We start from the raw sequence: 25,222 nt of genomic DNA on the forward strand, positions 1-25,222 counted from the left end.
CCAGCCGCAATTTGATTTCATGCTTGATAGAAGTAAATTTTTTGGAGAGATAATTTAATAGTGGTGTTACAAAGAGGTTGCATTTGCATTATTATACCTACTCCTAAAATTAGCCGGATCTGAGTGGAAAGGCTTTCGTATATTTCATTGAAGTTATCGACAATTTCTCCAATTTTTCAATTTCACAAAAGGGCTTCTGCCAATTTGGTTTTAAAATTTGGCGAACTATCCAAAGCTCTCTGTCACAGGTCTGGTGACATATTTTTATTTTAAATTTTCTTTATGAACGAATTTGGAAGTCCTAACTTCATCGAGCTATTTGGAAGGATAATGACTCATATTACGCATTTCTTTAAATTTCAGTGCATGTATTTAAAGTCAAATAGAAAGTAAGATATAAGCTACATTCACTCAGTTCTAAAAATAATTATGCCTAATTAGAGAGCACTGGCGGTACATATATTCTAGGCAATATTATTTTGACGAAATATAAAATACAAAAAAATGAGCAAAAATTAAAAATTGAGAGAGAAAATTAAGTCACAGTCATTGACAGTCTTCAGAACTTACATGGAACAATAAAATCAGGTCCCACGAATACAAAACTACATAGATCACAAATATAAGTCTTAGCAACACTTACATACTACACATAAACAAATTTGAGGTAAAAACATTAATTATTTTGCGAGCTAATCACAAGTAGGAATTAAAACAAGGTATCCGAGTCAGTGAATCGAATCGTTTCATTGTCTCTCGTGCAGATTCTCACTGAACCGAGAAAAACAATTTTTTTAAAAAAAGAACAATTGTCACTTGGGATGGAAGGGTAAGTCAATGATCTAAATTTCTTTATTATTATTTTTATTGAGAATTTTCAAGATCTTGTACAATGGCGCTGATTGATTCACTTCAAAATTTAAAAAAATAAATAAATAAATAAATGGGAGAAAAAAAAGTACCTGCTACTAACCTAGTATTTTCATTTCATTTTCACTTTAATGGCTGTTCAATGCAAATGGTAAAATTAACAAGAGAACGAGAGCATTTGGATGGGGAAGAAGGTAGAGAGAGAGAGAGTAGGGGAAGGGATAGAGAGAAAACTTTTCCAAAAAAAGTGAAGACGAAAGGAAATAAAGTGGCAAAAATATGATAAAGCTAGTAATATTCGGTTAATTCAAATACTTAATGTTAAATTAAAACTATCATCGGTAAAATACTTATGTCATTGATAAAAGTAACAAAAATTTCAGCGAGTAACTGTCTCACGTTATCACAAGAATGAAAAGGAGAATCAAAATTGGAATTTGGAGAGAAACGCTGAGGAAGAATTAGGTAGTCACTGGATATATAAAATAATAGATGCAGGCTTTCAGTTTTGCTGGGAGAACAGTTATACCTTTTACGAATCTCGATGATGTTAAGGGACAATCCTGCATGCTTTTGACGGTTTCAGCCCCACACGTGAGAAAAAGAGGGAAAATGGAACCATGGAACCATTTTTTTGAGAAAAATAAAAATAACATGACAAAAAATTGAGTTCCAAGACAATAGGGGCGAACCAACGATAGCCACTCATCGCTAGAATTGATACATGAATTAGAGGTAATTATGGGTCAGCATTACAGAGGTAGTAGGTAATAGTAGTAATCACTCATCGCTATAGAATAATAATTGATACATGAATTATAGCTAATTATTGGTCAGCATTACAGAGGTAATAGTACTGATAGATGATCACTTATCGCTAGAATTGATACATGAATTAGATGTAATTATGGGTCAGCATTACAGAGGAAGTACTACTTAATAGTTTGCAGCACCGTCCTGAGTGTTATTACTTATAAAAATAAAATTGGTTCAACATTGTTAACAAAACTTAGATCTTATGTTGAACTGATTAGCTTCTCTACGAACAACATTAAACTATGCCTTGCAAGATTTCTTATGCATTTTCCAATCAGATTTTTGACATTCAACTGAGCAGTATTTCACTGATTTGCATTTTGAACAATTAAATAAAGCCTGCTCACCAGCTGGACCATTTTCCTTTTTGTCACTGCCACACTTCTCACACCTATCGGCAAGTAAGGCCTGGAAATCAGGATTCGGTATTTCTGTCCCACATTTCTCAACGTGCGGAGCAGAAAAAACAAGTGAAAGTGCAACCCGAGTTCCATAGTGGTTGAGTATATGGTCCAAGTTTGAGAAATTCTTCATTTCATCTTTAAGATAGCCTTCAGGAAACTTTCCAATACCACACGAGCAGATAGAAGACTTGCGATCATGGCGAAGCCCTTTGGAGAGCGGGGCCTCACCGGCTAGTGCATATTCACAATCAGATCTATGTTCCCAAGTTCGACAGCGCTCAGCCATGACAGCCATCATTGACTTCCAAGCAATATTTTCAGTTTCTGTGACGCAAATGAGAAACGCGCCGTTATCCTTTATTTCTTTGAGAAATTTTGACACCAGAGGGTCTAATTTCACATCATTTGTGAGCTGAATTAATGCACAGTCAAGCACAGTGGTGTTCCTAGCCAAATCTAGGCGAAGACAAGATGGGAAAAAGAGGGTATGAACCCGCTTATCAGTTCTCAGTCCGAAATAGTTCGTTTTTCTGCCTCGATAACCTGAGTACACCATATGCAAAAGTAGCAGTCCTTGTTTGAGGATCATTCTCGAATTCCATCCTAAATTTAACTTGCGTCTTTGATGATCGCGAGCAGAAAACATTTCAGAGGCATGTTTGTGTATCCATGAGCCATACTTGCCCACTGAGCCATCTAAATGTACCGCTGGCATCACATCAAGGTCGATGTACGGCGATGTCCATGGAACTGGTACCATGCCGCATGGAAACTTCATAAGAAGACATGGAAACATGCAGACCGGGGCATCCTCTACGAGCGGATTAAGAAGACTTGCTTCTACTTCGATATATGATGATTTCCTCGCAATTTTTAGTTTAGGGTTGAGAGCAGACATAGGAACTGGGAACTCGAGCTGGAAATCGAAATCTTTAGCAATACTGACGATAGCAATCCATGGTGATTTAAACTTTATCTTTACCTCGGAGGATATATCTGCTAGTGTAGTCTTCGCAGCTTCTGACTCCAATGTGATACGTTTGACTAAGACATTCAACTTCAGACCATCGTCTGAAAAGTGTGCTACAGTTGCATCTGAAGTAGCCATATCCATTTGACTGCCGGTTGAAATAAAATTAGGAAGATCAGGCATTCCTGGCATGAAGCGAGTGATAGAGACCCTACCACTGGTTAGTTGACTGAACGAAAAATGAAGACTTAGACCTAATATCTCAGCGAATTCGAGGAAGGTCGCAGAGGAATATTTCAATCCACACTCCACTAGAGGGGTGATTTTTTTGGATTTTAACAGTAAAGTTAGATATGAGGTTGGAACTAGCACTGACGCATACATATCTGATGAACCCGATAGCATGGCACTGTCCTCTTCGAAAAATGGATACGAAATTCCCGCCTCAGTTTTTTGCTGCCGTTTTCCAAACATAATCTGAACACATGAGAAGGATTGGCGGTGTTCCTCGCCATGCTCATCCACGCCGCAAATGTTAATAACTAAGGGGTGTGATGAAGAAGATTTTTCTAGTACAGCAAGATCCTTCCTAGGCACTCGCAGTGTCACACACACCTGATCTGGTAGATCTTTGCTCTGACGGGCAATCGAGGCAAAAATAGTTTGATTTATGTCTTCAGGATTCGGCTTGGAGAGAAGGCTTGTATCAACTCCAAAAAGTTTCATGTTAAGGGCGAGTTCCTGCTTAAATTGAACTTTCGTTGAGAATCGGCCGTTAGCAGAATAAAGTCCGTCGTACATTTCTTTCAAACAAGCATCCCAATCTGAAATAACTCTGTTTTTAAGGACGCTCAGAAGAAATGCAAAACTTGCACGTGTGTAAGGTCGAAACATGAGTTTACAGGAATCTACCTTCCACTCTGCTTGATTGGAATAATCTGCCGGCAGTAGAAGTTCATCCGACTTGAACATTGAATTATGGATACGAATTAGAAGTTTGGCAAGTTCCTTTGCTTCTACTTGAATCGGTGGAGAGAATGGAGATGTGCGATATCCTCCTGACCTCTTCCAGCGAAGACGTGACCGAACTTGACGTACCAAAACAATGTTGTGATCATTACCTCCTTCTGCTCCGGTGCCACGATGATCTTCAACTGAGTTTATGGCATTCGTGAAAAGATCGGGGAGAACAAGACCTAGTAACAGAGCCATGCAACGTACATCAACACCGAAAAGTGTGGACAGCCGATCTACAGGATTACGATCCAACATAAACAACATTTCAGTATAGAGGCTGCTTGATGCATTACATTTGAGCAGACTAGATCCTAAGGCAAGCAAGTTTAAAGGTCCCAACGAGTCGATGAGATTTGACGTATCAATGATATCAAAGCTGACTGGCGCAGCACTGGTTTTCAGACTGTAGTCACCGTGATGAAGGATAATAGGGCTACTTGTCATGCTGTGAGAGAACAAATTGACGGATGTTGACCGCGTCGCTTGATAACCAAGCAAGGTGAAGCAGAAGGCGAGGGCATCCCCGAAAAAATACGGATTACTAACCCTCCTGCCACTGATTTTCTGAATGCTGAAGCCCACTGTGTGAAATGTCCCTTGGCACAATTGACCAGACGCTCTGTTGATGAAGACTCCTGCCATTGATGCGGAAAGGAGATTCTTTGCAGATTGAGGTGTAAGCATTGCTCAGAGGAATGCTGCCGAGAGATGACATGTTATGATACAAAGTGAGCTTATTGTTCGGCGAATAGAAAAAAGCTGGGTTCAAATGCGGGGATCTCAGAGCTGTTGAATTATTTCCTGGGACCGTGCCGTACTCCCACCACTGCTGAGACACTTTGCTAAGATCAGCATAAGCTTCATCTTGAGTGGCGGTAGGAAAAGTGGAACGGAAACCTGTCCCGTCTGGGAGATTCGAATTCTTATTGGGTCGGTGGGCCTTGGTTCTTTCGAGGGCAGCCTCTAACTGGTTCGATCGACGCTTCTTCTCAGGTAAGGAAAGACCTTGTGACGTGAAGCCCAACCAATGACATCTAATGGAAGACAGAGACTTTTCATCGCAAAAACGGATGCTCGGGCCGTATGCTGAGTTTTGCCAATCATCTATTGATGAAGAAATTTGAAGAAGCTTTTGAGTTTGAGACTCCAGAAGTAGCAATGACTTTTCATCTATTTTCCAATGGTAGTAAATATTATAAATCTGCTCAATGTTACGATTGGATTCATCATCAATCAATAAGGTGTACAACAACACATTTCGAGCATGAATCAAGGGTTCGATGTCGCAGCAGGTCACGTCCATTTTCCGCTTGTTGTCGGAGAAACACGTGAAAAGAATATTTCTAGCATCACCGCAACCCAGAGAGAGGATATCAGCATTTTGCTCTGGAGGTAAATCTTGCGTTAAGCAAGATGGTGGCATGTTGTCAATTGGGTAGAAGAAGGATTTAGGATTGAGAATTGTGCTAACAATCATTCTGTAACAAGTCAGAAAAAAATTGAATTACGATGTGACTTTATGAATTGACGAATCGAATATAGAGAATGATAGAAAACTAGCTGCCAAATATGAGGTCTGATTGGGTTCTCCCTGGGAGGAGACGAAGGGGGCGCCCAGTGAAAGGAGCAACGGGGAGTTTTAAATGAAATATGGGAGTGTCAATTCTCTGAAGCACCGAGGGAGGACACTGGATAGGTACCATGGCGGTTAGGTGTCGCAGAGCGCCAGAGAGAGCTGTGAAAGCGGCTCTCGTGTATGTGAGAATGAACGCCTGAAGAAGGAACGAGAATAGCATACCGAATTAAGAAGCGACCAACATCTTCGTATTCTCACATTTTTCGTGGAAAAGGTGAAAATCCAATGTCTTCTTTCACAGGCAATATAAAAGCACTAGGAAACGTGACACGAACTATATGTAACAAGGTGGTAAAATAGTGCTGGGTCCACACTATTAAGTGGGGAAAACAAGGCTAAAAATTTCAACTACAGTCAAAATGTTGTACTCTAATGAGTATCAGTGCAAGACTGAAAGGGGAAGATGTTCAACCCGGGCAGATGCGTTGAAATATTAGCTGAAGTCACGCTGGGAGAACTGTAACGTTTTGAGTAGTGTCGTCAGTGAGCCGAGTTTAAAAACATCCCTTAAAATCTAAGACGGAATCGATAAGCCGTCATGAATACGACGCGAGGCATGACATAAAAGTGCGATCCTCGCGCCGCGCCGTCAGGGTGTCCACTAAAACAGGCTGGTCAAAAATAAGTTCTTTTACAGTAAATTCTCAAGAAATTCAGTACCTCCTCCGACAGAAAAATTCCGTGCTTTTTCAGTACCTCCATTTGACGAAATCCGACAAATTTCAAAAATGGAAATTGCAACGAAACTGACAAAAATTTTAAAAAATTCCGGATCTTCTTGCGGAATTTCCGCTCTTTTTTAGTACTTCTGGACCGCCATTAAAAAATCAGTACTATATTTCCGGACTTTCCGGAGATTCCGGACTTGCAGACACCCTGGCCGTCTACCGCCGCTGCTGAACAACTCTCAGGACAAAACAATGAAAACCCGAGAAGAAAAATGATTAACAGGCGAATAGAGATGCTAACGTCTCTAGACTCAACCGCCCGCTTTCGAACGGGAAAAGCGCGTATCCCTAAACTGTGCGTGTACAAACAAGAAAAAAACACTAAAAAACGTGGCCCGCACTATAAGTAACAAGGTGGTAAAATAGAGCAGGTTCCACACGACTCAGCGGGGAAAATTGGGCCAAAAAGTTCAAAAATGTCAGTTGAGTCATAATTTGGAGCTCTAATGAGCACCAGCACGCCAGTGGCGTGGCGTGAATTGCGATATATCGATTGTTATGCCCCTTAAACCTATGGTAAAGAATCGATTTTTAGCGTGTTCCTTGCGAACACCTTGTTAATCGATTCTTTTCCATAGGTTTAAATGGCAGATCTATCGATACACCGCAAAGCACGCCACGCCACTGCAGCACGCAAGACTGAGGGGGAGAGTGCTCAGCGCAGGCAGATGCATTGACGTATTAAGTTGAGGCCACGCCGAAGGATCTTCAACACTTTGGGTCTGTTTAGACCTCATCAGTGGGTCATACTCGTCCGTGAGCCCAGCTTAACATCCCGCAAAATCCAATACGGCATCGAAATAGATCTCTCGTGGCCTCATCTAAATATTCCGATGCATATACTGTCTGCGCTGAACAAACAACCCCCCCCCCCCCTCCCCCGGGTGTTGTGCTGGTACTCATTTTCGTGTAGTCCTTTGCGTTCTTAATCATCCGCCGGTATTTAAGCTTGTGTCGCTGTATGACGGGAATTCGCGTAATTTTTTAATGATTTTATGAAACCGCTGGAGGGATCGCGTATCTGCCGCGATATTGCAGAGAATAGCCGCGTAATTTCTCATTTTTTGTTCGAAATCGCAGGAAAAATCACGAGTTCTAGGCGATATCGAGTTGTTAAGCGAGTAATCGTTAAGGATTTGTGGGAAAAATCGCACATTTCTCGCAATACTGAGATGAATTGCGCGTAATTTCTCACTTTGAGCAAGCGGAAAACCAAGCTAGTAACTATTCGAACTCCGGAGTAGGCGTATGGTATCACGCGAAATTGAAGGAAAACCATAGCTCTTTACCTGTCCCACATTATTGACAAAATGAATTCTACGCACGCATCGATATAAAACTCAAGAATTTTCCGCGATATTGAGGTGACAATTGTGTGCTCCTTTACGTTCTTAGTCATTCGTCTGAAAATTTTCGTTTGAGTGGCGATATAAAAAAAAAATACGCTTGATTTTAATTGGTTTTACAAAACCGAAGGAGAAATCGCGTATTTGCCGCGATACTGAGATGAATTGCGCGCATTTTCTCACCTTTGAACAAGCGGAAACCAAGCTAGCAACTATTCGAACTCGGAGTAGGTATGTGGTATCACGCAAAAATGAAGGAAAATCATGGCTCTTTACCTACCGCACATTACGGACATTCTGAAGCCTACGCTCGAATCGATATAAAACTCACGATTTTCTGCGAAATTGAATTGACAAATTTTAAGCTCTAAATTTTGACCCTACATGAAATTTTGGAACTTATTGGCCTTACTTCCCCCGCAAAAAAGTGTGAACTCCGCAATATTTTACCGCCTCGTTGCTTACACAAACAGAAATCTAGGGGTACAATAAATTAATATAATTGAAAATAGTTTTCTAAATGTGTATTTTCTGCTGGGCTTAAAAAGAAAAAGAAAGGATAATATATGTTTTTAAAACAAATGATAGATTAATAAGTACTTATATGCAAGTATTTGAGTGTAAATTGCTTTCTTACAATACAAAAAATTCTAAGGGCTTGAAAACTTTTCATTTCGTTCCCGCCTGGCTGGAGGTCACTTTCACTTCTATGTTTTTCTTTGAAAAGTGGATTTTGGTGGGTTTCGAGTCCGTTCGAGATCCCCGGAACCATTGAGATAAATGCAAATGACCTTAATTTCTCACTTCCGTTTTTAGTTGTTCAGATGTTAACGCGAAAGTGGTGATAAATTCTAATTTGTACAACTTATCTCAATGTCAAAATCAAAAATTTTATCTGCATGCGAGTAAAAGTTACTGGACTTCCGCATCGACTTTCATCAAAAACACCAAGATTACAATTGAGGTCACTCGCCTCCATAAAATCGCACCAAACCATAATGCTATTCCAGCTATTCCAACAGCTATTCCAACACCTGAACCGCTCAAATAGTATCCATCAAGTTGAAGGCCAACTTGATTTTTCGATCCCGTTTTCAAGTAATTAGACATTAGCGAGAGATCGGTGCTACATTCTAACTTTTGCAGCCTATCTCGATGTCAACATCAAAAAATTTTTTTGTGGAGAGAAACGAGTGAAAGTTGCTGAACTTTTCGCAACGTGTTTATTAAAAAACACCAAGATAACAAAAAATACGCGACATTCGTATCGATGCGAGCTTAGTATTTATGAACGTCCGTAACTTGAGGTGGGCTAAAAACTAAGACTTTCCTTCAATTCCGCGTGATACCACAAACCTACGTTTCGCAACGTGTTTATTAAAAAACACCGAGATAACAAAAAATACGCGATATTCGTATCGATGCGAGCTTCGTATTTATGAACGTCCGTAACTTGAGGTGGGCTAAAAACTAAGACTTTCCTTCAATTCCGCGTGATACCACAAACCTACTCCGGAGTTCGAATAGTTGCTCACATGGATTCTACGTCTTAAAAAGTGAGACATTACGCAAATTTCAACTCAATATCGCGTGCTTCACGCGATATCTCCTCCGAATTCATCGAATCCTCAAGAATTACAAGCTATCCATCCATCTTGGTATCGCTGTAAATACGCTATTTTTCCAGTGATTTCACATAAAAACAATTCGGAAAATACGCGATAATCGCAGCGATGTCGCTGCAAATATAAGCTAATTTGTAGAGTCATTAAAAATTATGCGTAGTTTATTTTAAATATCGCCACGAAATCGCAAATTTTTCAGCGGTTGATTTATACAGCTGAAACATTTGAGATTTTGTCACGATATTTATAAACTACGCATAATTTTTAATGACTCTACAAATAATCAAAAAAATGTTCACCTCATCGCGAAAATTACACGACTTTCGTAACGATGCGAGCTAACTATTCATAAACGTCCGTAACTTGAGGTAAGTTGAAAGGTAAGATTTTCCTTCAATTCCGCGGGATACCACAAACCTACTCCGGAGTTCGAATAGTTGCTCACTTGGATTCCACCTCTTAAAAAGTGAGACATTACTCTTTCATCTCAATATCGCGCGAAGCACGCGATATCTCCTCCGAATTCACCGAATCCTCAAGAATTACAAGCTATCCATCCATCTCGGTATCGCTGTAAGTAAATACGCTATTTTTCCAGTGATTTCACATAAAAATTCAGAAATACACGATAATCGCAGCGATGTCGCTGCAAATGTAAGCTGATTTGTAGAGTCATTAAAAATTATGCGTAGTTTATTTTAAATATCGCGACGAAAGATATTTAAAATAAACTACGCATAATTATTAATGACTCTACAAATAATCAAAACGCGACTTTCGTACCGATGCAAGCTAACTATTCATGAAAGTCCGTAACTTGAGGCAAGTTGAAAAGTAAGATTTTCCTTCAATTCCGCGGGATACCACAAACCTACTCCGGAGTTCGAATAGTTGCTCGCTTGGATTCCACCTCTTATAAAAAGTGAGAAGGTACGCGGATGTCATCTCAATACCGTGAGAAGTACGCGATAACTCCTTCAAATTCACCGAATCGTCAGAAATTAAGAGAATTCCATCTCGGTATCACTGTAAATACGCTATTTTTCCGGTAATTTTACATACAAATTCAGAAAATACGAGTTAATTGAAGCTATATCGCAGCAAGTAGGCTACTTTGTGAAGTCATTTAGTTATAAAGTCAAAATTGTGTCCAAATTTTCAAAATCGGATATAAAGTCAAGAAATAAACAGGTACTAGTCTTTTGTAAAGGATTGCAGGCTCTAATTCATTTTTGTCTGGGCTGGCTGCTACCAAGTTCATGTAAAACAAGCAACTCAAGAGCAAATGAAGATCTGAAGGTTCAAAATAGACAGGTAGCTTCAAAATTTCATGAACAACAATCAACTAAACTGTTTTTTGTTCAGACAGCAACAATATCCGAAATGGAAAAAATGACAAAACTAGGCCGAACCATGAAATTGGAAAATCGAATTATGACAAGGCTAAATTAAGCCAATATAAAAACATAGAATAGATATTCTTGTTAAAGGTATTATTTGACACATATCAGCTTAAACAGTATCACTTTAACTATTGCCGTTCCGGAGGTAATGATTTTCAAAGTTCTTTAAAAATGGGAACTTCGCCTCTTTACCTCCTTCCCCTCATTCTTAAAGGGGACTAAAAGTTTACTTAAGCATAGGAGGCACTTGGTGAAGTAACTGAGTACCTAATTTAGTTCTCAACCGAAGAGGGCCAAAAATCGTCGATTAAAAAACCTACTCTTTGTAGTGACAACATTATTTCAGCACCCGATTGCAATATATTGTCATAAAGTTCCAGGCAAAACTTTTTAAAAGAAGTAGTAATGAATCATAATATGGATTGAAGCTTTTTGACACCTAATGGCAATGTTAATTAATTTTGAAAAATCATTTTGCGGTATTGCCAGGGGTACATTCATTCATTATTTTACTGACATTATTAGAAACATTGCGAAATGAAAAAAAAAGAACACACATACACGTACACACAACTTGAAGGCTCGAGGTGAAAGAAGTGATAAAACGTTGTTCAAATGGTATTTTTCTGAAAATATGGTGGAATATTGTGAGGCGTTATTGACTGGTGCTAGAATGCCATTGTGACAAGGTGCTACAAGATGTCATGTAACTATGATGCTACCTTGACAATAATGCGGCAACTTTGCTGCAACCTTTCATAGCCAAGCAAGCATTTATTAAATCGGTGCTGAGGTTTCAAATATTTTTAAAGGAATAACTACACAGGGGCATCTCATGAAAAATATGGCATGCTCCCACAAATTTGGCAAAATTTTATAACATTTTCTGGATAGACTGGATGGCCCTGACCTTCCGTGATCAAAAATTGTTCAACCATGAACATCAGGGGCTGGCAACTTGGCAAATCACCAAAACTGCTGGTAATAACAGGGATACTTCAACGATTTCTAACTAGGGCTGGGTTTAAAATTTTGCTGTCCAAGGTGAAAAAAAAGTTGCCCTTTCTGATTTCAAGGGTCACATGACCCAGTGCTTCCACCCTCAAAGCTCTCCCTAAATAGATCCTGTTCCAAACACTAAAAATTTCAAAGCGAGTGAGAGTGTGAGGAGAAAAATTAGAGGCACTTGATTCATTCAATTTTAGATAGCCTTCACAGTTACGTGAATTGTAAAGTTTTGCACCAAAACCAATTATTAGCGTGTAAACTCCCTCTGAAAATCCAGAGATGCAGGAAATTATGTACTTACTTCCTGTAAAATTTTTCGGTAGCCTGCAAAGTAGCTTCCAAGTAATGCCCAACATTTTGCAAAGAAGGAGGCTTTCAAAATTTTGCCTACATTTTTGGAATCCAAGATCCCAAAATTATGCATCTTCAGCATTTCTAAAAACATGTTTTCCTCTTTTTTTTGTGGTTGTGGCTGTTAAGTTAACTAATTTCATCAATGGCAGTGATTAAATTCTGGCTAAAACACCAGATTGGTATCGAGCTTAAATAGGAATCTTGCAGCTGAAAATTAACTTTAATTGGAGGCAAACTCACTTGGCTGATGAGTCTTCTAGAGGTCTAATTCCAGTACAATTAAAGCTTCCTTGATATATGCTCACTTTCTGCAGCAGAATAGGTATCTTTCTTCGTTTTTCATTGGATCAGGCTCCGATACGAATGGGACAAAACTGCAGGCATAACCTATGGTCAAAAGCACAGATGACATCAAGATTGGATAAAAAATTGACACACTTTGTATTGCAGTAAAAAGGAAATAGCATAAGTATTTACTTGCGAATCCCTCGCATAAGGAAAAAAGTTTGCAAGTGCCCTGCAATTGAGTGCTGTTAAAGTAATTATGACTGTATAGGAGATCTATTGAAATTAAATTCCAACCCTCTCTGGTCATACATAATCCAGACGGAGATGTTCATTTTTCCCTCTCATCAGGCTTGAGTGATGCCTCAGAGGTCCAAAAGTAATTACATATGTTTTGATTGAGAATATACCTATGTAAAGTAAGTACATGTGTTTTGACAGAATATCTAGGTACTTGCAGGGTACAAAATGTCATAGTGAAAATATGGAAAAGTTTGTGGCAGGAATTGAATACCTACCCTCATCAAGGGCATCAAGGATAAACCAAGATATGTTGGCCTCTGCTTGACCAAGTGTCCACCATAGCTTTGGATAAAACTACAGCAGAGAGGAGTCATTACAAGCGAGTTCATCGTGAGGGAGGAGACTGGGCTATCAAAGGATCCGTTTGCCCGATGAAATTGTTATCTTCCTGAAGTGAATTCTGAGAGGGGCCTAAGTAACAGTGAGGGAGGGGGGCAATAGACTGGCAACTACCTATGTGGTACCTAATGAATCATCTTTTCCTGGCCGATTTTGGTGTAAGACGAATATCGATGGCCAAAGTACAAAACCAAATGAGTACCTACGTTAGCAAACCTGCAGACTTCCCGTCAAACTTTAGTTTTCCTGTAAAATTCTTGAAATTTCCCAGAATTTTCCTCTCTGTTTGCAGAATAGGTGCTCAGTGGTAAACCTTTCAAGCTAGGATGTTGGCTAGTTACCTACTTAGCTATTCAAAAAAATAAAATAGGAGTGGAACTTAGAAACACTGCGATTAAGATACATGGTTTTGCACTTTGCTCAACAGAACTCTGAAACTGATCTTGGACAGTTCAAGTGTGAAACTGTTTCCAGGCTCATCATCCCCCATCAATATGGCCGTTACTCCAGCTATCCCAACCCGGGAGTGTCTAGACTCCCAGAATACTCCATTGAATGACAGAATATTGCTTACACAGATTCCTCTGGCAAATATGGTTCATAAAATGAAATACATTGGAGTGCACTGCAGTAGAAAACTGAAATCAATAGGCACAGGCAGTTCCAACTGGAGAAAGGACGGTGGAAACAACAAACTCTGGCGAAGTAAATAAATATCATACCTCCATGGAAATGTATTCGATTGAGAGGTGCTTAGCGCCTTCCTCCACCAATGATGAGGCTAATCTTTCATGATGGTCATTACTTACAATGATCATCCACATTAACCTATGCACCTACTTTACTTACTTTACTAAGTAACAGTGACTCACCTGATTGTCTTAGATGATTATTTATCCGAGGAGAGCTCCTTTTAAACTCACACGATGAAAACGGTAGTTATGATCAAACCTGGGCGATTAAACAACGACGAATCTGCATATTAACTAGAAATAATCGAGAATCAAAGGCGAAAAAGTGTGTTCGGTATTGAAGTGCCGCAACTCAAAACACGTGCAAACTTGCTGCAGAGGAATGCGAGGCAGGTTAGAAGGGAGGGAGACGGAAAGAGGAGAGAGAGGAGAGAGACAATAGGCATAGAATTTCACACCCACACCCTACTTGGTGGTTGGTAAGATTGCCAAATTGTGTGATAATATGTCTATATTTGCTTTTGAGTTGCATACAAAAACAAATACTTTAGTGTAGTTTGGCAACCACGACGGTGGCTCAGGAGCCATGCGTACTGTGCCTGATTTACGCGCGAAAACACAATGGCGCCAATTTCAAAATGACGGACCTGTATAACTCGTGCGACGGTCTAGCCCGACAATGTTGAACTACTGTATAAACGTGCGAGAGTTGTAATTTGAATGAGCGTTCCATAATTACCAATCAGTTCCGTGCCATCTGAAAGAATACTATTAATATTTATTTATTTTCTTTATTACTATCAATATTTTATTTTTATTTTTAAAACTGGTTTGTAAAACAATCAAAGCAGTTTACTCAGAGTTGTGTAGAATAGGACTGCTTGGAAAAAAAAAGCAAAAAAAAGAAGAATCAGTGGAAATTCGGAGGAAGAGATCGAGCTAAATATAAAGTGGTAAAACTGCGATTAAAATGTCTAAAATGTTATTGTATACAGTCCCTTGAGCTTTTCATACATATTGGGCATTTTCCGTATAGGATGAATCTGGGTCCCTCTCAAGAAGAAACTTCGAGAGTGAAATTTCCAGATTTTTTCGTTATATAAGGTACAAAATTATCTGCGCTAGAAGATTGGAGCATGTAAGAAAGAGATCCTTTGAGATTGTTTTTGGTATTCCCCCTTTTTAAATCAGTTTGTTAGGAACCTCACAGCCTTAGTTGCCATACCAAAATGTCGCTTCAAGTTTCAATCCATCCACGCCATCGTACCTGCTACGGTAAAAACTCAGCATCTTTGCTTAAAATTGGGTCGATTCTTGTAGAATCGCTATCGAATGAGTTTGATCGAACTCTCTATCTTTACAATGGTATATATCGATCAAGGTCATTCGATAACGATTCAACAACCGACTCGCCAGGCCTGACACAGCCTGTTTTCGCTCCTTTGGGACTGGGATAAATGCCGTGGTTGAAAAAATATAGGTTTGAACAAATCATGTCTCGTACAACATTATCTGAGTACTCAAATGAGAAATGTACCTAAGAAAGTCATAGCCGGATCCTGCCACTTCAAACCCGGGGGGAGGGGGGGGGGGGTTATTTTTTTCTTGATCCTATGGGTATATAGTGCTTTGGTGGGAATCGAGTGCCTTTCAAGTCAAAGGTCGTTCCTAGGGGCCCCTCTCAGAAAATTGTCAAAATTTCACCGAATCCAAAAAGCATTCTGAATCAGTTCATGAATACTTGCGAAATAAAAGCGTTCCTTTTCTCCTTTCCTTTCTTTTACATCCTCCTCCGTTTTTTCGGGCAAACCGGGGAAGGGGGGGGGGGGGGAATTCCGCCTCTACCCTTGGATCCTCCAATGAAGAAGGAAGGTGAATCAAAAAGTAAGCCGATTTCGGTCTAACAAATACTGCAATTAAACAATAACGTTTCGAAGGTTTCAATGATGAAAAATCATCCGAGTAAAGCGTAACGCATAACGCCTGAGGCACGAAGCGGTCAGGAGGCGTTTCCCCAATGTCTGTTATAAACTATTATAGAATTATAACATAGGAAAATTTACTTTTTGATCTTATGATTACACATATACTTCGTGCATTTAAATAGCCCGCGCAAATCTCAGTGATTTTCATTGGTCACTTTCGAAACGTCATCCTTTGTTGTTTGTTTACTTGTCGTTGCCCTCGTCGAGTTTCTAACCTCAAAAGTTATGCAAGTTGAATGTGAAAACGCAAAAATATCTCTTCTACGAACCTTATCGTATCGTTGGGAAGTGTTTTATTAATTCCGAACACTGTGTTATGTGTGAAACGGAATGATTTTATTACGGAGTGTATAAAATAGTGTTCACTGTTTATGAGTGAAGGTCCGAGCCAATGAATCCACGTTCCAGAGAGGAAGGAAAGTCTTATCAACGTGAACGTGTTCTCCCGTAATCGTGAAAATACACGTGTTACATACTGTTCATCAAAAGGATTTCAGCCCCATCTTTTAAAATTTAACATTGACCATTCACTTCTACATTAATTTCTTCAGTTTATCTCACCATGAGTGGGAAGAAGAAAACGAATCTTGGTCGGGCGCTCATCAAGGATAGGTTCCGCAACACTCAAGGCAAGAAGAAAGTTGAGACGTCAATGGTGAGTTCTCGTTCATAATTGAAAATTGGCCCAGCAGCTCATTAATTTTGAAACCAACTAAACTTTTCAGGGGATAGAGAATTATTCGGCATCTTGCAGTCTAGTCAATAGCCGACTTGACATGGTATGTTCACTGCATCTTCTCACCAGGACCTTCCTGCGGCCCGATTATTGAAGCTATGTCAGCCCGACAAGACAAAACATTGTCCTATCTCAGCCATGCCGTATATCGCAATTCAATGTGTTATCGGGCTGGTTTAAATTTTAATCATCGGCCTGTTGGTCTGTCAGCATTTTGCTTTGCTGCCAGGAGCAGTAATAAATTCGTTAGTTAATTGTCAATAATTGTTATCAGAACCTCCATTTAGACTTATGGAAGTCTTAAGGAACTATATCTATCGGTCCTAACATGAGCCCTAGGATCCTCAAGAATACATGCATCACATGACTCATGCCGCATTGGATATTGTTCTTTTTTATTTTACTACGTCCATTTGTGCTCGAGGTGGTTTCTTGAAAGACATTCCTTACTTGTCTGCATGTGCTCATTTTTGCAAGCGCGCTGCGCATGCTGTAGTGCTCCCTATACAGGCACCACCTATGTTTTCTGACCAATAAAATTGCCCCTGTTGATAGACCTGTCTCACAGAAGCCTCCTTAGTTTTAATTCTGAAGATTCTTGTCAGTTTTTACACATGAATTCCAGTTTACATTTTACTTAAACTGAATGCAGGGAAATAACTTTTAATGTTGGTAGATAGATCTAACAGCTGTTTTGCTGTGTTCACTCAGTACGATTTGGATATCAATATCACTATACTCAGAAATTGCCAGATATTACACACTACCACACAGAATGATATTTCCTCTCTTATCGTTGGTAATTTTGTTTGACGTTTTTTGCCGAAGAATTGGAACTTATGTTTTGAAGAGCAAGTATAAAATTAATATAATGGAAGTGCGCCAAGCTGGAGGCAGTGGCTAGTTGCCACTTTCTGCTTTTCATGATTGGTAACAGAATAAAAGCTTAAAAATTATCCATTCTACTGTAATTTGGAAATAATCAACTCTTCAAAGAGTGTAAGCAAAATAGTTTCCAGTTGCATTTTGACAGGGAAAGTTGATGAATGCATATGTCTATTACTTACTGCAATCATATAAATTTCCAATTATTTTTTATTTTCCTGAAGAATATTATCCACATTATCTCTTCAGTATTTTTGCTGTAGCTGAGTACTTGAATATCATTTAATGAGTGAGGAAAATTCACAATTTTTTTAAGAAAGACTGTTGGTTAGTTTCCTTTTGGAAAAATTAAATATGCACTGAGGTTTGCAACACTGCAATCAAACCTATGCCTTTTTTACTGATGTCACTAATTTGCAATCATCATAAGTAGTAGTAGTGTACCTAGGTACAGGAAAAGTCAGCATGATCTTTTAAAATTTTTTATGGATCATTCATATAGGTAAATCAGAATGCTTTCTGAAAGAAAAAAGAGTAGAAAAAAAAATTATTCGATTCTCAGATATAACTGAGCCGCGTATTTTTAAAGGTGGTAATAGTCTAAGAGCTTTTACTTATTTTCCACAGTTGCATTCTGCGGATGTAGAAGATGGCATTGATTGGGCAAGATTGAACCTCAAATCAGTCACAGAAGAAAGTTCATTCGATGCGTTCTTTTCCATCGCTGAGCTAGCTGGCACCGAATTTATGGTAAGTTACTTACGTCTAAATTTTTCTTGACTATTCCCTTCTCAATGTTAATTTTTCCTTCTTTGAATGAAAGCGAATCAGTTGGATTGACTAGCTGGCATTCCTGAAACTGGAACCAGCACGTACTCTATCAGAAATTTTCTTGGCACAATTACAGACAATTAGTGGGTATTTAGTTTTTAAAAACACAGCTTTAGAAACAGGAAAGTAACATAATCGACATGTTAAAACCTAACTCACTTCTCAAATAAGTAGGTAAATATTAACAATTATTTTAGAAGTGAGTTAATTTTTTAACTGATAAATATGTGTGTTTTAAGATAAATCCATCGCTGGAGTAAGCAAACATCGAGACGTTGAATGGATTTTGCTAAAATACTGGTGGTTGCACTTGGAATTTTCGGTAAAAAACAGATGTATTATATCCAAAAGTACATTTCAGCTCTTTCTTTCAAATAGTCTATTTTGTAAACCTTAAAATAATTCTGAAAGTATGCGAACGCAAAATTTAACAAATCCATTCAACTAATTGAGTGCAATATTTTGTGTTTTTATCCTTTCAGCTTTAATTTAGGGTTTACAAAATGCATGTTTAAGATTAAACAGCTAAAACTTGTCTTATGGCGTAATTGATCCATTTTTGCCAAAAATTTTAAGTGAAACCAATGATTCAGAAAAATTTGTTGGGCATCTCAATATTTTTTTGTTCCCAGTGTAGATTTACCTCAGACTAGGAATTTAGTTGTTTGGATGAGACGGAATGTAAGAAAGCTAAACTATTTTCACTTACTAATCTTGTCTCCTTCTCCTTTTGCCTCTGTTGCTACCGAAATGAAAGGTTTTCATCAGAGCATCGGTCTTTGAATCTGCCTCAGTCAGTAGAGACAGATGAGGAATGGTAGTGATTGAAGGGACAAACCAGAAAAATGTCTGGCAGTAACACAAAAAAATATACCTAATTTAATTTTTCTAGAAAAAAATAGCATGCCAAGTAATAATTTTTAACAATAGTAGACATGTCTCTCATAGATTATTTCACATCAGATTACGAACTGGCTCTCAAAAATAACTGTATCCTACCATCTCCTTCTAGACTTATTTAGACTCAGTGAATTAGAGTGCCCTATTTTCCGTGTCCTATGGAAGTAGGAACTTTCTTTAACTTATTGCTACTTTTTTTCATAGGACTGCTTAACTTTCTGTTCAGATACATTTCGTTTACCTATCATTCATTTTTCAGGCAGAGCGGTTGAATGTCAATTTTGTGAATCCCAAAAGTAATGTGGGATTATTAACTCGGAAAGAACAAGAAAAACTCTCTGAAAACCACAGAGAAAAGAAGAAATGTTTGAAGATTCCAAGGAGGTAACTTATCTAATTTTTTCTATCTTGTAAAAACTTCACAATCCCGGACCAGTAGCGAGGCGTGAATGACTGATTATCGATATTTCCCCATTTGAAGCTATGATAAAGAATCGATTTTTACTTAAGGTGTTTGTTGCAAACACCCTGTCTATCGATACTTTTCCATAGGTTTAGATGGCAGATCAATCAATATATCGTAAAGCATGCCACGCCACTGTCCCAGACCTATTGTTTAGTATTCTATTTGAACTTCATTTTGTTATGCTAAGGAGCAATCTACTGCCAACTGTTGCATGGTGCAGCGATTTCATACATCATAAGACCCCAGGACAACTTTGTCTATTTTCATTAAAGCAAGGATGGTAATGGACTTCTTGCATGTTTGAGGGATTTATGATTTAGGTAATTTCATTTATGTAAAATTTTGCGAGAAACATGGTGGTGCCATTGGAACCTCTGAAATCAACTCCCAAGCTCTAAAAAAGCTCTTGATGTTCAGACTGTAATGGAGGGGATATCTCTGACTATTTGAGACTCCACCTTTATGTGTGGTCGAACTCTTCATGGACAGATAAGGATCAATTACATCAGAAGGGTTGCCATGGTTCCAGTCTTGGAGTCCCCAAACAAAATGGCAAACTCTGTTAATGTACTTACTCCCTATCTGTGCATGGAGAGTTTGACCAGTTATAGAGGTGGACTCTCACTGGGCATGAGATATCTCTTCTAATATGACCTCATCTTCGAAGTTTTTTTTTTGAGCTTAGGAGTTGATTTTTGAGAGAACCAGTGGCACCATCAAGTTTTCTGCTAAATTTTACAGAAGGGAAAGCATTTAAATTGCAAATCTCCGATACATGCAGAAACCCCATTGTAATTATGGCATAGGTATGAAGAGCAAAAAACAGTGTCTAGATGGTATCCTGTCTGTCAAAAACAAGATGGCCTTCCTGGAAATAAGCATTGATTAAAATAATCAGTGCATCTTTCCTAAAGTTGAGGAATTTCGTCGTTTAACTGCCCCCAACTTCATGGCCCGTTTCCACCCATTTAAATCAATCAAATTTTTGCTAGAAACTTGAATATGCTCGCTTGATCTCTAAAAATTCATTCCTTGGATTCAAATATTTTTTTGCTATGTTCGTTTGAGAAAGAGAGCTAATTTAAGATAGGCTGTCATTCGCTTTCAGATTTACCCAAATAAAGATACATTATATGTTCCTACTTGGTACAGGCCAATGGTAGGATATTATTTATTTGTGTATGTCTTTGTATTTCAAAAGGCCCATTAAATTTTGAATTATTGTCAGTATTATTGACCTTGTATTTTAATTTTGACAATCAGGCCAAAATGGGATGCCTCAACAACAGCTGAAGAACTGCAGACGAAAGAGAGGCAGGAGTTCCTGGAGTGGAGAAGAAACTTATCATCACTGCAAGAGGATGAAGGACTCCTTTTAACTCCATATGAAAAAAATCTTGATTTCTGGAGACAATTGTGGAGAGTGGTTGAACGGAGGTATGGTATTTCTTTAATTTAATAATAAGATGATAAAATATTTTTAGACTCACTCTATTCTCAGAGAAATTGAAGGCAAAGAGGTGAAAAAGTTATTTCCGAGCTTTAAAAAGAACCTCTAATATGTGATTGTTCTAAAAAAAGGAATTTTCTCCACAACACCTCAAAATTCAGTCACTATTGCCAGAGCATTTTGACGGACTTTTTGAGACATAATACGTGTCTAAGTGCTCGACTGAAGCGAAACCAAGGTGGTTTCAACTCAGCAGTTAACAAAATGTAGTCAAAAACTTTATTTTTCTAGAAGGGAAGCAATTCAGTCGCTCATTCGATCAGGAATTTTCTGAGATACAGCCCTTTAAAGACGAGCTATGTGCCTCTTGGCTTTTTCCTGCACTCAAAAAGTATTCACAAGTTTGAAACGGTTTTATAAACCAAAACAGCCATGACGGTCCTCTTAAAAAGCATTTTTTCATTCTTCAGCAGATTGCAAGCAAAGAGTGGATTTCAGTCTTTTTTCATGTGCCTATTGTAACTTTTGTGAAATTTTATCCTTATCAAATCGATTCACTTGGCTGTATCTCTTTTTGCAATTACAAACCCATTGAATGATAAAATACTTAAGCATAGAGGTAGAATACATTTGAAACTTTATTTCATTTAAATGCATAGTGGAAGCTATGAACGTTAAAATTGTCCTCAGTCTTCATAAAGTCTCTAGTTCAAAACATTTTATAAATAAGTTTTTCAAGTGTTACCTTAATGAAATCCTTTAGCCTCTTAAAAGCAGCTGACAAAGCTATGCAGATCTATTATTTTTCAATATATTTTATTAAGAAATGAAATGTCAGTAAATTTTTTTAAAATTAATGAAGTAAAAGATATCAGTACTTGTGCCTCAGAAATAAAAAAGCGGAAAAGCGTGGCTTAAAAGAAGTACATCCCACACGAAGAGGCAAAATTATTTTTCTCAGTGGTATTACTGGTTTTTTTTCTTTCAAAAAGTCCTCAGAGCAGCTATCACAGGAGCAGTCCTGACTGTGTAGTCTGACAGTTCTTGCAATGCATGCGCAGAGACTGCACAGTCAATGGTAAGCCAACATTGATCGTTCATTTTGCCTGTGAATGTCATTGATTGCACAGTTAGACCGCTTGTGTCATAGCAGCTCAGTTCTTGATTGGTAGTTGACAGAGGGCCAAGAGTATTCTTTGATTTATAATTGCTCAGAGGAATACATAATACCAAATATCTGAATATGAAATGCAAGACATCACCTATATAAAAGAATACTTTCATGGCTCAGTTTCCTCCATCACTTCTATTCAATTTTTCCGGAAAGCACTAAAATCTTACTTATTTTCCTCATTTGTTAAAGGCTTAAATTAAATGTTTATAATTTGATTCTCCTCAGTTGAAAAAAATCACATTCTTATTCCTTTCCATTCCAATGACGCAGAAAATGATGAGAATGGGTCCATGTTCAAATGCATGAAAGAGTTTCAATTTGCTCAAGCAGTACTGAGAGAAAATAGCCTGTATCTGTACGAATTATGGTTTTTTTGTGATCAAACTCAATTCCATGTCTCTAATATTTTTTTGTTTTTATTTTTAGTGATATCGTAGTCCAGATTGTGGATGCGCGGAACCCTCTTCTATTTCGTTGTGAAGACTTGGAAAGATACGTGAAAGAAGTGAGTCCTAACAAGAAGAATCTGATTCTCCTCAACAAGGCTGATTTTCTAACAGGAAAGCAGCGCAAAGCATGGGCCTCCTACTTTGAGTCAATCGGTGTGAATGTTGCCTTTTTCTCTGCAGTCGAAGCCACAGATGTAATTCCAGAGGAAGAGGAAGAGGCAGTCGATGGGAAGAAAAATGATGTTGAGGAGGAGGCCAAGGGCGATGACGAGGCTCCTGAAACTAGTGAGGAAAAAGGAAACAGTGAGGGAGATGATGAAGGAGGTGATGAAGGAGATGATGATGGATTTGAAACTGAAGAGGAGGAAGAAATTATCGGTGAATTGGATGAGGATGAAATGAATGTGAAAAATTCCAGTAAACTCCTGTCGCGTGAGGAACTCATCGATTTCTTTAAGTCATTTCATAAAGCTGACTATGAAAAAGTGACCCCTGGTGTGACAACTGTTGGTCTCGTAGGTTATCCAAACGTAGGAAAAAGTTCAACAATCAATGCCCTGTTGACTTGTAAAAAAGTTTCAGTCTCAGCCACCCCTGGCAAAACGAAGCACTTTCAGACTTTGTTCCTAGACTCAAATTTATTACTTTGTGATTGTCCTGGTCTTGTAACTCCCAGTTTTGTTTTTACGAAAGCAGACATGATAATTAATGGAATTTTGCCAATAGATCAGATGCGAGATCACGTTCCTCCCGTAAATCTTGTATGTACCTTAATTCCACGTGAAGCCCTTGAACAGCACTATGGTATAATGATCCCCAGACCTGAGGAAGGAGAAGATCCAGACAGACCGCCTTTTTCAGAAGAGCTTCTTAACGCATATGCCTATAACCGAGGATTTATGACAAGTAATGGACAGCCAGATAATCCTAGGTCCTCTCGCTATGTTTTAAAAGATTTTGTAAATGGTAGGCTTTTGTATTGCACTGCTCCTCCTGGATGGGACCAGTCTAAGTACCATCAATTTAAAGTAAAAAAAGTGCGCATGCCGCGACCTGTCACTCCTCTCCAACATCGTATATTGAAGCCGGTCAAAACAACAGCAACTGAGCTAGATCAGACTTTTTTTGATAAAAAAAGCACAGGCGTACATATGAAGGGAACAGCCAAGTATATGCCTGGAGTAAACCCTACCAACAGTGGAGCTAGCTCAAATTTTTACACAAGTAGTCCCTCAACATGGAGAAAACAACTCAAAGAGAAACGTCATAAGAAGGAAAAGTTAAGACGAGTGTACAGGCACTTAGATGAGTAATTGCGTTGCCAAACTAAAGTGAGAGTACAATTACTTTCTTTAATTAGAGGAAGCATCTTCTTTTTTTTTGTAAAATAGTGTATGTATATGAAATTCCGATTTTTAATTTCTTTGGAGAATACAATGTATAATTTTTGTTGATCAAAATCATAAAGTTTGTTTTTTTTTCTCCGAGGTCAGCAATGGCAAAAATCGGAAAAGCTAAAACGTATCCTGGTTTGGGACAAAGACCGATTAAAACTCGATCTGGGTAAATTTTTTGTGCAAGTTTTCAAAGATTTAAAAAGTCGAAGATTTTTTTACTATCTCGGAACATTAGAGAACTCTGCCATCCAACTCTGAAATTTTCTGTCCTATCAAAATTATAATTCTTCTTTGGATTCCACCTGTATGCTCGATTTGCATAGCATTTTTCATTTTTGTTCTGAATATCGTTTCGCAAGAGAATCTCCATTCTCAAAAGTGTAGGAAAGTTACGAAAAAGTAAGGAAACGTTTTATCTCACGATATTCATTCATTTTTTATCCAACAATGAATCAATTCATTCATTTATCATCCTTATTTGTAAATTCATAATTTCACATCAAGTATTTTTACGTAATGAAGAATTTTTAGATGTCCCAAATTTGAGGAATATTATGTTTAAGTGGAAACTACTGAGTAAATTGGGCACAAGAATATTTTTTGTTTGTATATCAAACAATTACTAGCTAATGTGTTTCTATGGAAAATGCTGCCTCATAATATTACAAGGCGTTATATTTTCTCCTTCATTAATCTATTTTTCTACAACATAATTCCCAAAAGAAAAAAATGATAAAAATTATTGCAGACCTAGCTCACGAAGCTGTCTTGAATCAAGGATTAGCCTTTTTTTGTGCAAATTCTCCATTGCATAAATCTCACTCATTACCTACATCAAATCACTCCTTGAACGTTCCGAAAGATTTTGGACGCCAACTTTACTTGAGGGGCTTGGAGGACAAGGCGCATAAGTGCAGTTTTTGCTATTTCGAGAAATACGTGTTTGAAGTTTCGAAATTACATGGATCCTTGTGGTGGAAAAAAAGTTCAAACTGACTTTTTGTTGCTCAAAAATTGAATTTGGGAGCGAATTTTTCCTGTAGAATATGCATTAAGACTAGTTTTACTTGATTTGATTGATATCTCAATTTTTTCATAAAGTGCACGTATGTGCCTTGTCCTCCAAACCCCCCACTTGTCACTTTACCCAAGT

At 38.2% G+C, this 25,222-nt stretch overlaps 2 protein-coding genes across 3 annotated transcripts; one reads left to right on the forward strand and one right to left on the reverse strand.

Annotated features, from left to right (window-relative positions):
• Positions 1 to 827: 827 nt before the first annotated feature.
• LOC109029621 (uncharacterized) lies at positions 828 to 14,519 on the reverse strand. 2 transcript variants are annotated; one of them, XM_019040160.2, is made up of 3 exons: positions 13,977 to 14,519; positions 12,418 to 12,564; positions 828 to 5,555 (listed from the first exon to the last, which is right to left on the reverse strand). In XM_019040160.2, the coding sequence occupies exon 3, from the start codon at positions 4,759 to 4,761 to the stop codon at positions 1,927 to 1,929; it is 2,835 nt and encodes a 944-aa protein (XP_018895705.2). In that variant the 5' UTR covers positions 4,762 to 5,555; positions 12,418 to 12,564; positions 13,977 to 14,519; the 3' UTR covers positions 828 to 1,926. The 2 variants fall into 2 exon arrangements, with proteins under 2 accessions (XP_018895705.2, XP_072153504.1); XM_072297403.1 differs by lacking the exon at positions 13,977 to 14,519 and adding an exon at positions 13,827 to 13,957.
• Positions 14,520 to 16,007: 1,488 nt separating this feature from the next.
• Ns3 (nucleostemin 3) lies at positions 16,008 to 24,139 on the forward strand. Its single transcript, XM_019040162.2, has 5 exons — positions 16,008 to 16,436; positions 18,030 to 18,152; positions 19,393 to 19,517; positions 20,863 to 21,036; positions 22,650 to 24,139. The coding sequence occupies exons 1-5, from the start codon at positions 16,344 to 16,346 to the stop codon at positions 23,983 to 23,985; spliced, it is 1,851 nt and encodes a 616-aa protein (XP_018895707.2). The 5' UTR covers positions 16,008 to 16,343; the 3' UTR covers positions 23,986 to 24,139.
• Positions 24,140 to 25,222: the final 1,083 nt, after the last annotated feature.

The sequence above is a fragment of the Bemisia tabaci genome, chromosome 2 (assembly GCF_918797505.1).
Source record: "Bemisia tabaci chromosome 2, PGI_BMITA_v3".
Lineage (NCBI taxonomy): Eukaryota > Metazoa > Arthropoda > Insecta > Hemiptera > Aleyrodidae > Bemisia > Bemisia tabaci.